Source organism: Stegostoma tigrinum, chromosome 5, assembly GCF_030684315.1.
Source record: "Stegostoma tigrinum isolate sSteTig4 chromosome 5, sSteTig4.hap1, whole genome shotgun sequence".
NCBI classification, from domain to species: domain Eukaryota; kingdom Metazoa; phylum Chordata; class Chondrichthyes; order Orectolobiformes; family Stegostomatidae; genus Stegostoma; species Stegostoma tigrinum.
In genome coordinates this window covers 10,368,488-10,384,376 of record NC_081358.1, presented here as the reverse complement: position 1 = coordinate 10,384,376, position 15,889 = coordinate 10,368,488, and the positions used below count along the sequence as shown (strand labels likewise).

General features: G+C 40.4%; 1 protein-coding gene across 1 annotated transcript in view; it reads left to right on the top strand.

Moving 5' to 3' along the window:
* Positions 1–15,889, top strand: part of pou6f2 (POU class 6 homeobox 2) — a 506,133-nt gene that overhangs the window by 299,782 nt on the left and 190,462 nt on the right. The window contains exon 5 of the mRNA XM_059645822.1: positions 8,160–8,356. Within this exon, the coding sequence (XP_059501805.1) occupies positions 8,160–8,356 (197 nt within the window). The remainder of the gene's footprint in view (positions 1–8,159; positions 8,357–15,889) is intronic.

Below are 15,889 nucleotides of genomic sequence, written 5' to 3'. Positions count from 1 at the left end.
TAGAAGTAACTGCAGGGAAGGTAAGTGCAAAATACAGGCATTGATAATATCTGAAGTATTAATATTTTTCAAAGGCAACAGGGGTTCCATCGTCAGATCCAAAAAGGTATGCTGAGGGAGGGATTGTGATGCCACTTCAGTGGGCAGCAGGATGGAAGGCCAGTTTTATTGGCAACAACCAAGTTCGTGGTTACTGCTGGGCCTGCGTTCCAGTTAGGTCAATGGCCACGATTGGGGCTGCACTTGGAGAAGGAAACAGGAAAGTGACCTCTAGGGGTATTGTGGGAGTTATCACTTGGGACTTAGCAAAGGGGAGGAGGTTCAATCACTGAGGGTAGGTCGCACTGATGGTGCAGAGCGCATCCTTTCCCCTGAGCTTCCAAATGAGCCAGAGTGTCCAAAACAGAGCTGTGCACAAAGGTTTTGGAATAATATCTGGTGATTTACCCATGCAACCTTATGCCATTACTAAAATGCCAGCATAGACAGGGAGAAGACTTTAATAGGTACATAGGTGGCTCAGTTTGCTTCAAAATGGGCAGATTGTCTGCTATCTTTCCCACCACAGGCTAAATGGAATGGAAGCAGAAAGGAAAATCTGCAGAGGCCTCTGCCTCTATCCTTAGTCAAAACCTCTTACATCTCTTAACTTTTTCTAGTTTAGGTTAAATTTTGTTCTGTTTCACCCGCATAAATGTTGTGTGTATTCAGAAATTTCTGTTTTAAGCCACGAACTAACTTTAGCTGTAAAATTACCTTTACATGTATAGCCATTAATTTATGAAATTGAGTACAGTAAGTGCATCTCAGTTGAAACATTCAAAATGTCTTTGTATCAATCCTTTGAAGATCATAATGACAGAATGGAGAAATATTAAAACGTGAATAGATTGAACCCTCAAACAGGACACAGATTTCTTCCTAAATTGACTGAACATACTGAATAGACTTCGTATTTTGTGATTAACTCATATAACTCTAAAGATGGATGTGGGGTTAGTGGAGAAATTATTCACTCAACTTTGAATAAAGATCAGTATGCGTTGTAATTATTGCCACGATCCTAACTTTCAAACCAATTTTAGTTTAATTTGATCTGCCTGTTTATCCTATTTTCTTATGATACACAGTACTGAAAGGAAAAGTTAAAAGATAGGAAGAAATAACCAGTAATAAGTTTGAAATCAAGAAAAACAAAGTAGTATCAAAATTGCTAAATGCAGTGGGGGTGAATGAAAGGCTTACATATATGAAATAGCTTTCATTTGTATGGAATTTTATGGAGTACAAACCATAAACTGAGAGCAAAATATAATCATAAATTTGAATTCTGACATATTCTTCCTCCACCCCTCCCTCACTTCATTCCTCACCTTAGTGTAGATTTTTGTCAGGTTACTCTAACTAATAAGGGTTGATAAGGTCCTGATGGATCTCATCCTGAAGTCTAAAAGAGGTGTGTAATGGTGTGTAATTTATGTTGGTGTTAATTTTCCAAATTTCAGTAGATTCTGGAAAGGTTCCAGTAGACTGTAAAATAGTGAATATGATCCCTCTATGCGAGAAGGAATGGAGGCAGAAAACACGAAACTATATACTAGTTTACTTGATATCTGTCAAGATGTTTAAACTTGGAAAATTCAAGATAGTCAAAAGAATCAGCATGCTTTTGTATAAGGGAAATGTTTAACCAATTTATTGGCACTCTTTGAAGGAGTAACATGCAATATGAGTAAAGGGAAGACCAATAATGCAGTGTACTTATATTTCTAGGAGGCATTTTATAAGTTTCCAAATAAGTAATTATTGTGCAAAGTAGGTATTAATGGTCTAGGGAGTAACGTGTGTACAGCATTGGCTTTCTGGCAGACAATGGAATATGCATAAATGGGTCTGCTTCATGTTGGGAGTATGTGCAAGTAGGGTCCCACAGGTATCTGTGCTGGGCCTTCAACTTTTTAGAATTTGTCAACTTAGGTAAGAGATTGAAAGTATAGTGACTAAATTTGCAGATAGGTGGAACAGTGTGTCATAAAGTTGGTCCGGGATGCAGACAGAAAAATTATGATTGAGCATGAATCTGGCAAATGGGCTATAATGTCGGAAAATGTGAAGTTGTTCACTTTGGAAGAGGAATAAAAAAGTAGAAAATGACTTAAATGGACAATGACTGCAGAATTTTGGGATGCAGCGGAATCTAGATATTATAGTGCATGAGTCACAAAACATTAGTATGCAGGTACAGCATATAATCAGGAAGGCTATTGGAATGCTAACCTTTGTAACAAGAGGCATTGAACAAAAAATAGATGTTATCATTCAGTTATAATACTACATCGGGAAAACTCTGACAGTTTTGGCCTCCTTAGTTAAGAAAGAATGTAAATGCATTGGAGGTCGTTTGGAGCGGCACGGTGGCACAGTGGTTAGCACTGCTGCCTCACAGCACCAGGGACCCAGGTTCAATTCTAGCTTCGGGTGTCTGTCTGTGTGGAGTTTGCAGATTCTCCCTCTGTCTGCGTGCGTTTCCTCCAGGTGCTCCGGTTTCCCCCCTCAGTCCAAAGATGTGCAGGTTAGGTGGATTGGCCATGCTAAATTGCCCATAGTATTCAGGGATGTGTAGCTTAGGTGGGTTATAGGGGGATGGGTCTGGGTGGAATGCACTGAGGTTCGGTGTGGACTTGTTGGGCCGAATGGCCTGTTTCCACACTGTAGGCATTCTATAAAAAAGATGCCTGCTAGATGGATATCAGAGATAATAGGAACTGCAGACTCTGGAGAATCCGAGATAACAAAGTGTAGAGCTGGATGAACACAGCAGGTCAAGCAGCATCTTATGGTCCTAAGATGCTGCTTGGCCTGCTGTGTTCATCCAGCTCTACCCTTTGTTATCCCTGCTAGGTTGATGCTTAGAATAAGCAGGTTGTCTAACGAGAGAAGATCATAAACTCTGCTTGTTTTCATAGTGTAATTCAGAATAGCAAGGAGAGATCTGACTGAACTTTATAAGATCCTGAATGGTGTTGACAATTTGGAAAGCGTGTTTACTTTTGTGGTTGCGTCCAGGTGTTGGGAACACTGTTTTAAAGTTGGGGGTCACATGTTTAAGATCAAGATGAGGAGAATTTTTTATTCAGTAGTTGTTTTACTTTGGAAATCTCTGTCTCAGATGGCAATAAAATAAGTGTCATTGAATATTAAAGTGACGGGACATTGTTTCCATTGCCTAATGACAATCGGAGTTATTGGGGGAATATTCGAAAGTGGAATTTGAAACACAAACAGATTAGCCATGATCTTATTAAATGGCAGAGCATACAGTCTATTTCACTTCAAATTTTTATACTTGATGGCCTGCACTTATTTGCAATTAATCTAGAATGCAAACTACATTTCCTGTAACTAACATCATTGAAAATGTGAGACAAGGAGAAAATCCCTGCTTAAGGGCCTTAATTTCATTTAGAAAATCAGATTGAATTAGTTCCTGTCTCCAAAAATAACATGAAAACTGACAAGTCCTACTAACAAGGTAGAAAGTGGACATTGTTGGCCTCAATGGACAATTCAAACTCCTCTAGTTTGAGCTCTTCCCCATATAACTCCATGATGGCTCTTTTGACCAATTGTGAGCCGAACCATCAAGCCGACCAGAAAGTATCTTACCATCAAAAATTTAGTTTAGCTAAAGAAAGGAGATAATATTTCAGCTCTTTAAAAACTTGCAATTTTTAAAAAAATGTATTCATTTGTAAGATATGGGTGTCGCTGGCTGGCCGGCATTAATTGCCCATCCCCAGCTGGCCTTGACAAGGTGGGGGTGAGCTGTCTTCTTGAACTGCTGCAGTCCACCTTCTGTGGGTTGACCCACAATGTTATTAGGGAGGGAATTCTAGGATTTTCACCCCAGGACAATGAAAGAGTGACGATATATTTCCAAGTCAGGATGGTGTGTGGCTTGGAGGGGAACTTGAAGGTGGTGGTGTTCTCATGTATCTGCTGCCCTTGTCCTTCTAGATGGAAGTGATTGTGGGTTTGCAAACTGCTGTTTGAGGATCTTTTGTGAATTTCCGTAGTGCATCTTGCAGATAGCACACACTGGTGCCACTGAGCATCAGTGGAGTCAATGCTTGTGGATGTAGTGCCAATCAAGTGGGCTGCTTTGTCCTGAATGGTGTCAAACTTCTTGGGCGTTGTTGGGGCTGCACACATCCAGGTAAGTGGGGAGAATTCCATCACACCCCTGACTTGTGCCTTGTAGATGATGGACAGGCTTTGAGGAGTCAAGAGGTGAATTACTCCACAGTATTTCTAGCTTCTGACCTGCTGTTATAGCCACTGTGTTTATGTAGTCAGTCCAGTTGAGTTTCTGGTCAATGATAACCCCCAGGATGTTGATAGTGGGGGATTCAGTGATATTAACACCATTGAATGTCAGTGGGTAATAGTTAAATCATCTTAAATTGGTGATGGTCATAGCCTGTGGCATGAATGTTACTTGCCACTAGTCAGCCCAAGCCTGGTTTTGTACAGAGCTTGTTGCATTTGGACACAGACTGCTTCAGCATCTGAGGAGTTGTGAATGGTGCTGAACATTGTGCAATCATCAGTGAACATGCCCACTTTTGACCTTCTGATGGAGGGAAGGTCATTGATGTAGCAGTTGAAGATGGTTGAACCTAAGACACTACCCTAAAGAACTCCTGCAGAGATGTCCTGAGATGACTGACCTTTAATAACCACAACCATCTTCCCCTGCATCAGGTATGACTCCAGCTGCGAGAGAGTTTGCCCCCAATACTCATTGATTCCAGTTTTGCTAGGACTACTTGATGCTACGCTCAGTCAAATGCAGCCTTGATGTCAAGGGCTGTCACTCTCATCTCACCTCTAGAATTCAGCGCTTTTGTCCATGCTTGAACCAAGGCTGTAATGAGGTCAGGAACTGAGTGGCCCTGGCAGGACCAAAGCTGAGCATCACTGAGCAGGTTATTGCTGAGCAGGTGCTGCTTGACAGTACTGTCGTACTGTTTTACTACATATTTTAATGCTTTAGATTTAGATGCTTTTTAAAGTAGTTCCATCTTTTAAATATATGAAGGAAGATATTTTTCAATGAGAAAACAATGAATTGAGGAAAGCTCAACATGAAAGTCCCACTTGCAAGCTTCAATGTAAAATGTTTACCTAGGTTTGTGTTTTCCAGCTTATTTTCATCAGTTGTGTCAAATGCGTTTTGTTGTATGAATGTTTCTGATAATTACAGCAAAGTTTTAATGGAAGAAGAGAACTTATGAGGCTGCTTCTCGGTGCTGAGTACAACTTCAGGGGAGTGTTTCCCATCAATGCCAATAATGGGGTTGAGTCTTTTTCACATATGGTGACATCTAAGTCCAAGCACAGCTTCTGGAAATGACTGAGTAGCTGACATGCTTAATATAGCTTAAGTGGAACATTTAAATTTGGCTACAGCCTTTTGTCCAATATAGGTGGCTGTCTTAGATGTGCAATAACAATGTAAGTGCTGCCGATGCTATATAATGCAAGTTACTTTTAGAAAAACTATTCTTCTTCTATATTAAATTCCATTTTGTAGTAGTGGTATCTCTATTTCAATGACTCTACCATGCATGTGAGCATATCACTTCCTGTTGCTTAGTACATAGGAGGTTGAAGGGTGATCTTATAAAAGTTTACAAAATAATGAGGAGGAAAAATAGAGTTAATGGTAGTTGTCTTTTCCCTAGGTTGGAGGATTTCAAGTCTAGCGGGCACATTTTTATGGTGAGAGGAGAGAGTTTTAAAAAAGAAATGGGGGCAATTTTTTTTTACATTTTTCCACATGTGAAATGAACTTCCTGAGGAAGTGTTGGATGTGGGTACAATTACAATGTTAAAAAAGCATTTGGATTAGTACATGAATAGGAAAGGTTTGGAGGGAAGTGGGCCAGTAGCAAGCCGGTGGGACTAGTTTAGTTATGGATTATGTATGGCATGGACTGGTTGGATTGAAAGGTTTGTTTCCATGCTGTATGAGTCTATGACTCTATGTCACTTATTTATATTAACAGATCACTTTTTAGGATATAAGTCTATTCCTGTCACTGTACATTAAAGTATTCCTGCAATTCATTGCATATTGTCCATTTGTGATTTATATATGCTTTGATTACATATTTGCCCATCCCTGATATTGGCAGCTTCATCAATCTAAAATTGTCCTTCAGACAATGAAATATTTAACATCTGCACTTGACAAAGTATTAGAATCAATTATTAAGGGGGCAATAGCAGGACATTAGGAAAATCAAAACCCTAGCCATTTGAGCCAGTATGGTTTTATAAAGGGCAAATCATGCTTGACTAATTTTCTGGAGTTCTTTGATGATGGAACAAACAAAATGGATGATGGGGATCCTGCAGACGTAATACATGTGGACTTCCGGCAGGCATTTGATGAGGTGCTGCACAAAAAATAATTCACAAGGTTAGATCATAAGGGATTAGGTGTAATTTATTAGCTGGGTAGGTGACTGGCTGATGGAAGATGACACACAAACAGTCGGGCTAAATGGGTTTTTTTTCTGGATGGCAACAAGTAACTCGTGGGGTGCTACAGGGTTCGGTCTTTGGACCCCAGCTACTTGCAATCTACATTAACGACTTGGATATCGGGATCAAAGACTCAATAGCCAAATTTGCAGATGACACAAAAATGGGCGAGATGGTAAATAGCAATGAGGAAATAACCTTACACTTGGATGTAGCTAGGTTTGGAGCATGGGCCAAAATGTGGCAGGTAGAGTTTAATCAAGTGTGAGGTCATGAATTTTGGTCAGAAAAATGAGAAGGTGACCTATTATTAAAATGGAGAAGTTCTTCAAGATACTCTGGTTGAAGAAGGACCTAGGTGTCCTCGTTCATGAATCACAAAAATCTAGCATGCAGGAACATAAAGAATGCGAATAGAATGTTGTTTTTTTATAACAAAAGCAATAGGATATAAAGGTAAGGAAGTATTTTTGCAACTATACAAGGCATTGTTGAGACTGCACCTGGAGTATTGTGCGATAGGGTTAGGGTTAAGGTTACTCGAGGAAAGATGAAATGCAGCTCAGGATGCTCACTAAATTTACCCCAGAGATGAGCAGTTTGTCCTAAGAATAGACGTTGAACTGTTTAGGCCTGTACTCGCTGGAATATAGAAGAATAATGGGAGATCACATTGAGGTATTCAAGATGACAGAAGCTTTAGATAAAATAGACATGGAGCGAATGCAACCTCTTGGGGGGCATTCTAGGACAAGGGATCATATTGTTAGGATAAGGGGTAGCAGATTTAAAACAGAGATAAGAAACTACTTCTCCCAAAGACTTGTGAATCTGTGGAATTTGCTACCCCAAACTGCGGTGGATGCTGGGACAGTGAGTATATTTAAGTTACTCAGGTTTTTAATTCATAATGTGTTGACGGGCTGTGGGAAGAAGGCTGGAAGATGGGGCTGAGAAGCATATCAGCCATGATCGAATAGCAGAGCAGATTCCGATGGGCTGAAAGGCCTAATTTTGTCCCTATGTCTTATGAACTTATAAATATGAAAACAATGTAAAATACAAAAGTTGCTAGAAATCTGGAATCTAAAGAAATGCTAGAAATACTCAGGCAGGCACTCAGCAGATCTGGCGGAAGTTTATCAATGTCAAGCTTTAAACCTGTCTGTGGATGTTGCCAGATCTGCTGAGTATTTACAGCATCTTCTGCTTCTTTTTCAAAATCACAAAATGTGACCTGATTTCGGGATCTTAGCCAGCATTATGGGAAGCGCTTTCAAGTTGACTTCAGCCCCCACGAAACAGAGATGGTAAAATTAGCCCCGGAATCCACCAGCTGCTCACTATTTGAATAAACACAATATTGAATTTAGCTGCAGTCCTTCTCAGTGTGGAGTAGTGTCATGTTAGTCAGAGCCCATATTCCCATGAGTACAATTGGTGCATAGCTAGGATAATTGAGTGTTGTCAATGTCCATAAAACAATAGTCCAAAGGAAAAAGGCAATAGTTTCAAGAGAGAATGAAACTAGCAATGTTTGATGCTCTTAAGATTATTTTTTGCCATTTAAGCATTGCATTTCAGATGACTGTCTTTATTTATCACAGCTACCTCGTCCCTGAATTCCCAAATACAGCAACTTCAACATCTTCAGCAGCTACAGCAACAACAGCAACAACATCAGCAACAAGGACAGCAACAGAACCATCAACTCCCTGGTCAGCAGGCATCATCCCCTCAAAAACAAAGCCACTCCCCAGGACAGGGCCTCCAGTCGACATTGACACCAACCAACCCCCTTCAGGTAGGACAATTTAATCCAACTGTTAAAAAGGTGTGTCCTATAAATTGTTTCTTGCTTCTTATGTGTCATATTGGAATGTGCTTAGAATGGGTTTCACTGAGAGTTTTATATTAAATCAGATTTCACATGCAGATGACTGAGGTGAACATTTTGCAAAATAGTTCACAAACCCAGCAAGTCATTGCATTGCTTTTACATCGTTGGTTATCGCATCTCTGCTGCAACTCTCAACTTGTCAGGATCTGGGCAAAATCTTTTGCTGCCTCTACATGGTGTATGTACTTGACTTCAGACTTTCTCAAATGTACCTTTCTCTTGTCCATCTTCAGGCTCATGGCAAACCCTCTCTAGCACTGCCACCAAATTTTGGCCATGTTCTGTGATGATAGCTTCCATTGTGTCTCTCAATCTGTTAGCTTCTACTCCAGGAAGATCACTGACTCCTTTGTGCTGTCTGCTTTGATACTGTACCAGTGGAAATGCCAAGTGGCATGCTCGGTCAATGTTGTCCTCAGGTGGTTAGAAAATAGTTATGTTTATTGAGCTTCACTAGACGGTGATCATCCTTCAGAAAGACCTATACTATGGCAGGCTGTGGGCAACATTTCTTCAGTGGTTGGCATTGAGTAGCGAGATCTCTTCAAAGCTTTATTCAAATCCTTTTGATGTATGTTTTTAGTTTTCCAGGGTTATTTTTCACTTGTACCATGCTGCTAATCCAGTCTGTAGGAGTTGTCACCTTCCTGGTCACTCCCTTCATTTCATGCTCTTCTGTTCTGGTTTTCAGGTGGGATTTGAGTACAACTGGAACTTCACAAAGTAACTGTTGCATTGGCCTCACACTCTCACATCCATTTCTAGATGTTGTCTGGAAAGGTGTCAAGCTCTATAAGTTTTCTTGTGTCCAGCTCAGAACCTGGAAATACTTCATAACTTCTGGTTTTTAGAGGTTGCTAGAATAAAGAATAACAAAGACCAGTACAACACAGGAACAGGCCCTTGGCCCTCCAAGCCTGCACTAACATGTTTTGCCTTTCAATACTAAAACTGTCTCCACTTACAGGATCTGTATCCCTCTATTCCCTTCCTATTCAGGTGTTTCATAAATGCTGCTATTGTATCTGCTTCCATGACCACCCTCTGGCAGTGTGTTCCAGGTACTCACCACCCTTTGTCTGAAAAATGTGCCTCACTCATCTCTTAAATGCCCCCTCTCCCCCTACACCTTGTACCTGTGTACCCCAGTAATTGACCCCTCACCCTGGGAAAAAGTCGCATACTTTCCACTTTGTCCATGTCATTCACAATCTTCTGTACTTCTATCAGGCCGCTCCTCAAACTCCTGAGTTCCAGTGAAAACAAATCCAGTCTATCCAACCTTTCTTCATAACTAAAAGCCCCCATATCAGGCAACATCCTGGTAAACGTTTTCTGTAGCCTCTCCAGAGCATCCACATCCTTCTGGTAATGTGGTGACCAGGAGTGTACACAATATTCCAAGTGTGACCTCAGTAAAGCTCTATAAAGTTGCAGTATAACTCATCTATCCTTATACCCAGGATCCCTTCCAATGAAGGAAAGCATGCCATAAGCCTTTTTTACTACTTTATCTACATATGCTACTTTCTTCAGCAATCTGTGGACCTGCACACCCAGATCCCTCTGCATGTCAATACTCCTAAGAGTTCTCCTAAGAGTGTAATTTCCACCTGTACTTGATCTTCCAAAATGTAACACCTCCCATTTGTCTGCATTAAACTCTATCTCTAAATTGTCTGCCCATGCCTCCAACTGATCTATATCATGCTATATCCTCTGACAATCCTCCTCACCACTCACAACTCCAATTGTTGTATCATCCGCAAATTTACTAATTAGATCAGCTACATTTTTCCTCCAAATCATTTATGGACAAAATGAATAGCAGAGATCCCAGCACTGATCCCTGTGGAATACCTCTAGTCACAGCCCTTCATTCTGAAAAGCATCCTTCCATCGCTACCCCTGGTCTTCTATTACTAAGCCAATTCTGTATCCATCTTCCCAGCTCTCTCCTGATACCATGTGACTTCACCTTTTGTACCAGTCTGCTCTGAGGGACCTTGTCAAAGATTTTACTGAAGTTCATGTAGACAACATCACTCACTTTTCCCTCATCAATCATCTTTGTCACTACCTCAAAAAATTCAATTAAGTTAGTGAGGCATGACCTTCTCTGCACAAAACAACTAATAAGTCCTTATGCTTCTAAATGCATATAGATCTTGTCTCTGAGCATATTTTCCAATTATTTCCCTACCACCAACATGAAGCTCTCAGGCCTGTAATTTCCTGGATTATCCCTGCTAATATAAAAAGTGCAACAACATTGGCTATTCTGCAGTCATCTGGGAACTCACTTGTGGCCAAACAGGATACAAATTCTCCAGCAATTTGTTCCCTTGCCTCCCTCCATTTTCCGGGATAGATCCCATCCAGTCCCAGGGACATGCCTGTTTTAGTACTTTTTAAGATGCACAAGGCCTCTTCCTTTTTAGTAGCAACCTGGCTTAGAAATTTGACACTCCCTTCGCTGACACCATCCTCCTCCTCTTTGGTTTATACCAACACAAAGTATTCCTTCAGAGCCTTATCTACCTGTTCTGACTCGACACATAGGCTCCTTTTTTTGTCCTTGAGTGGGCCAACCCTTTCCCTGGCTTCCCTCTTGTTTTTTATATATATGTAGAAAGCCTTGGGATTCTCCTTAATCCTGTTCGCTAACAACTTTTCATGACCCCCCCTTTAGCCCTTCTAATTCCTAATTTAAGTTCTTTCCTACTTTCCTTATATACTTCAAAGGCTTTGTCAGTTCCCATCCTCATAGACCTTACGTACGCTTCCTTTTTTACCTTTTGACCAAGGTTAAATTGCTGATCTAAGGTGTGGGCTTGATTCAGCCACAGTGAAAAGATTTTGCTTGACATCTATAATCTGAGACTCCATAGCTTTGTGTTTTTCATTGTATTGGGACCACAGTTTCATTCGCCTCAACCTCACTTTTGAGCAAGGTCATGCAGATCTGCCTATGCTTGTTTGATAAGATTTAGAGTTCAAAAGACAATAAATAGAAGGCACGATTTTTAGTTGCAGTGCTCATATCAGTTTCAAGAGGTTGCAGAAGGTCATTACCAGGGTGCAATGTGTCTTTGGCTGCCTTTCTGTGACAGCGAGTCGTGCAAATGGAGTCCATGGATGGAAGTTTGGCTTCTGTAATGGTTTGGGCTGTACACACCACCTTCTGTGATTTCTTACAGTCCTGGGCAGAGCAGTTGCCATACCAGGCCATTAGGAACCAGGCAGTATGCTTTCACTGGTGCATGTTCAAAGTTGGTGAGAGTCATAATGGACATGCCAAATTTCCTGAGCCACCTGAGGAAGAAGAGACGCTGTTGTGCCTTCTTAACCATTGCGTCTACATGGGATGTCCAGGACAGTTTGTTAGTTATTGTCACTCTGAGGAACTTGACGCTCTCCACCTTCTCAGTCTCACTTCTGTTGATGTAGATGGGGGTGTGTTCCTCTCATTTGTTTCTGAAGTCAATGATCAGTTCTTTAGTTTTGCCGATGTTGAGAGAGGTTGTTCTCATTGCAGCATGTCACCAAGCCCTCTATCTCCTTTCTGTATTTTGATTCATCATAGTTAGATATCTGTCCCACTATGGTAGCGTCATCAGCAAACTAATGGACAGCGTTCATTCAGAATTTGGCAACACAGTCATGGGTGTACAGGTAGTACTGATTGGGACTGAGGACACACTCTTGGGACGCCCCAGTGTTGAGTGTTATTGTGGAGGAGGTGCCGTTACCTTTCATCACTGATTGCAGCCTTTGGGTCAGAAAGCTGAGTTGCACAGGTTGGGGCTGAGACCAAGGTCATGGAATTTTGAGTATGTTAGCATCTGCTTATTTTTAACCATCTGCCCTCAGGTTCTGACCAAAGTAACAAACAATCCTAAGTTTTTAAAGCTACATTTCACCTGAAAGACAGCAACTCTGGCAGTACAGCATTCCCTCAGGACTGGACTAGAGCATCAGCGTTAATTTTTCATGCTCACCCGTAGTATTTAGATGTGGCTGTCAGAATTTACAATGCAAAATGTTGACAAGACACACGTACAAATGCAAGATTTTTTCTCCATTATTGATATCTAAGCAACCTAATGGGTAACGACACTCTTCCAAGCTTCACACAGCTCAAGCAAATCTGAAAATCCCATGTTCAAATCCTGTTCTGTTTTCAAAGCTGACAACAGCTACTGCTGTAGTGCTTCCTGGACAACTGGGAAGAAAAGAACATTTGCGCCTGCTGGAAGCTGGATGAAACAGGTCCTGCATATGAAGAGTGGCCACTTGTAAAATGTTAACATGGGGCTCAACAAGAAACATCAGCTTCAGGTGAAGAAATAATTTTTAAAAAAGGGGAAACAAATATATAAAGGTTAAGATAACAAAGCGTAGAGCTGGATGAACACAGCAGGCCAAGCAGCATCAGAGGAGCAGGAAAGCTGATGTTTCGGGCCTAGACCCTTCTTCAGAAATTTCTTCAGCATTTCTGAAGAAGGGTCTAGGCCCAAAACGTCACCTTTCCTGCTCCTCTGATGCTGCTTGGCCTGCTGTGTTCATCCAGCTCTACACCTTGTTATCTCAGATTCTCCAGCATCGGCAGTTCCTACTATCACTGGAACATATATAAACGTTGACTGGACTTTTCGGTGCAGATTTGTTTTAAGAATTCTAATGGGAGATGGGCAAGTGTCTTATATTAGCTGACATAACGCAAAGAAAAGCTTTTAAATTTAAATGCCTTTCATGATTTTGAAATCCCCTTAGTGCTTCATATCAAGGTAACGAAAATGTGGTTACTGCTGCAATATAGGCAAATGTAGCTGCCAATTTATTTGGGGATGGATATTGGTCAAAATATCAGAGAATTCCCTTCTCTCTTTGAACAGTATTATGTAATCATTTACAATTATGTGAGGGGTTACATGTGGCCTCTCTTTAATGTTTCTTGCTGAGAGATGGTACATCTGGAGGTACAGCACTCTCTAGAACTAGCATGGCTTGAACCTACATTGATTTGACTGAACGGTAAGACAGCCACCAAGTGACTCAAGGCTGACAAATAACATAAAGCTGACAATTGAGCTTGGAAGTTTAGTACCGCAAACGTGCACCCTAATCACTATCGCTTTCTGAAACTTGCTTGGTGACCATCAGAGATTAGAAAGGAAGTTCCCTGGTTTTTGCTTTTCTGATTTGAAGCCAGGCTCTTGTTAGCTTTCCCAGAGGATAAGGTAGCTGATAGATGAGAGTGAGCCACAGTGTGCTGCATCTGCACTTTGGCAGCAGGCCTGCGTTTATGACAGCTGATCTTTTGCTGTCCTTCATTTTTGTATGTTCACAGCATCAGTGTGCCTCCAACCACCTCCCACCGCCTTCCTCCCGACCCTGCCCAAACAGTATTTGAGTCCGATAAAAATAACAAATAGATTGGAGCAAAGCTCAGGAGTCTGTCAAATATGCTGTTTTTATTATTCTGCATTGGGTTCTTTTTAGGTCAATTTTATGAACTGAAGATTTTAGAAAGAGTTGTGTCTCCATTAATGTAGCAAATGCAAGCAGTCAAGTGGGTGATTATGTTAAAATTACATGGTATTTTAGAACCACGTTTCACTGCAAAATTGAAGTTTATCCAAGAGACTTCAAACCTCCAATAAAAGATAAGGTTTAAATATTAGGAGCATTTCAGATTTGGCAGTTTTATTCCACAGTTATGGCAGAATGTGGGGGAATAAATCACTCGGTCAGTGTTTTTCAATCTAGTGTGATTTAAGTCAGAAAAGAATATTTTTAGTTAACCCTAAAGAAGAAATTGTAAAATTTAAACATGTCTGCTTTGCCAGCCCTATCTACCAACACAGGAATGCACTATAAAATGGTATGGATGCAATTAAAATAAGAGCACAGTACATGTGTCAGTAAAAGTGAGGAGGCTAAATTTGATTTTGGGTAAAATGTGCAATAGGCAGTTGTTGATTATTGCCAGTAATGCACTCACAAGAAGTCAAAATGCTTCCCTTTGAGATTTTGCTTTTACAAATGTTAATCAGATATCTAAATAGCTCAACATTTGAGCGCTTCACTCACAAGTAAAAGATAATTGGGTGGGGGAGGAATATATCCTGACTGAGCAATAATATGAAACAGAAGGTAGTGGAATGGCAGCCTGTTTTACATACATCCTCATTCGTGTATCCATTTGTTTCTTGGGACTTGGATGCGAAACTTGCCTGTAACATCAAATCAGCTTGATCCTATTGAATAGCAGAACATGCCTGAGGGGCCTAATGGCCTACCCCTGTTCTAGTCTTACATAACCTCTTCCAGATGATATTTTCAGTATCATCTGAATATGATTTTGTTTTGTCTTCTGAGACCAAGAGAAACAATGTCTGACTAGCTGCCCAAGAATTACTGCACCACTTGCCAGTCTTTCATACATAACCATAATTAGAGGATACTGTAGATGAAACCACTGACGAAATAATCTGTCCCATTCAAGCATTTTTATATTGTTTAATTTTTGTTGCTTGAAATAAAATACAATAACAAAGCATCGAAGCGGCAAAGGTAGAGCTAGGGAGCATTAAATCTGAAAGTGTATATGTTCAGGTTGCATGAAAGAATTCTCCCTGCATTCAAGTACAATGTACACAATACATAAAATTCTACCTTCAGCTAATCTCACTGGTATATTCTACAAGTTTTTTTTACACTTTTTTATATATTTTTTGGCTTCTGTAATTCAGATACACTAATTGGTGTAGATAACACGGTACAGAGCTGGATGAACATAGCAGGCCAAGCAACATCGGAGGAGCAGGAAAGCTGACATTTCAAGGGTCTCGACCCAAAACATCAGCTTTCCTGCTCTGATGCTGCTCAGCCTGCTGTGTTCATCCAGCTCTGTACTGTTATATCTCAGATTCGGCAGTTCCTACTATCTCTACAGTAATTGATGCGTCTTTGCTATATATATCATTAAAAATAGATACATCTGATAGCACTTCTGGGACAAACAAACTTTTCTTTAGATTGCTTTAGTTGTTCATTGTATCCTGTACCTTTTACAGGATTTTATTTTTATCTTCTGAGAAGCAATATGGACATGAAATTTACTTTTGGTCTTTCAAATGATTATATTGAGCAATAAAGGATCAAATAGCAGTAAATTCAATCATGCTTCCATGGTGGTTGTCAACTTCATGTAAATTCCTCATTAAGAAGAAAATAACATGGTTATGAGCCCCAAGCCAAAGTAACATTATGAAAACATATTTCATAATAAATATATTTCCTTTTTTCCATCCACTACCTTAATTCCTTTGGTATTACCAGACAGACTGTCCTGTGAGGGCTCAGGATAAACTTACAGAAAATAAGTGACTAATAAATGCTTGCCAATATTTTTACATGTTTGTTCATTTC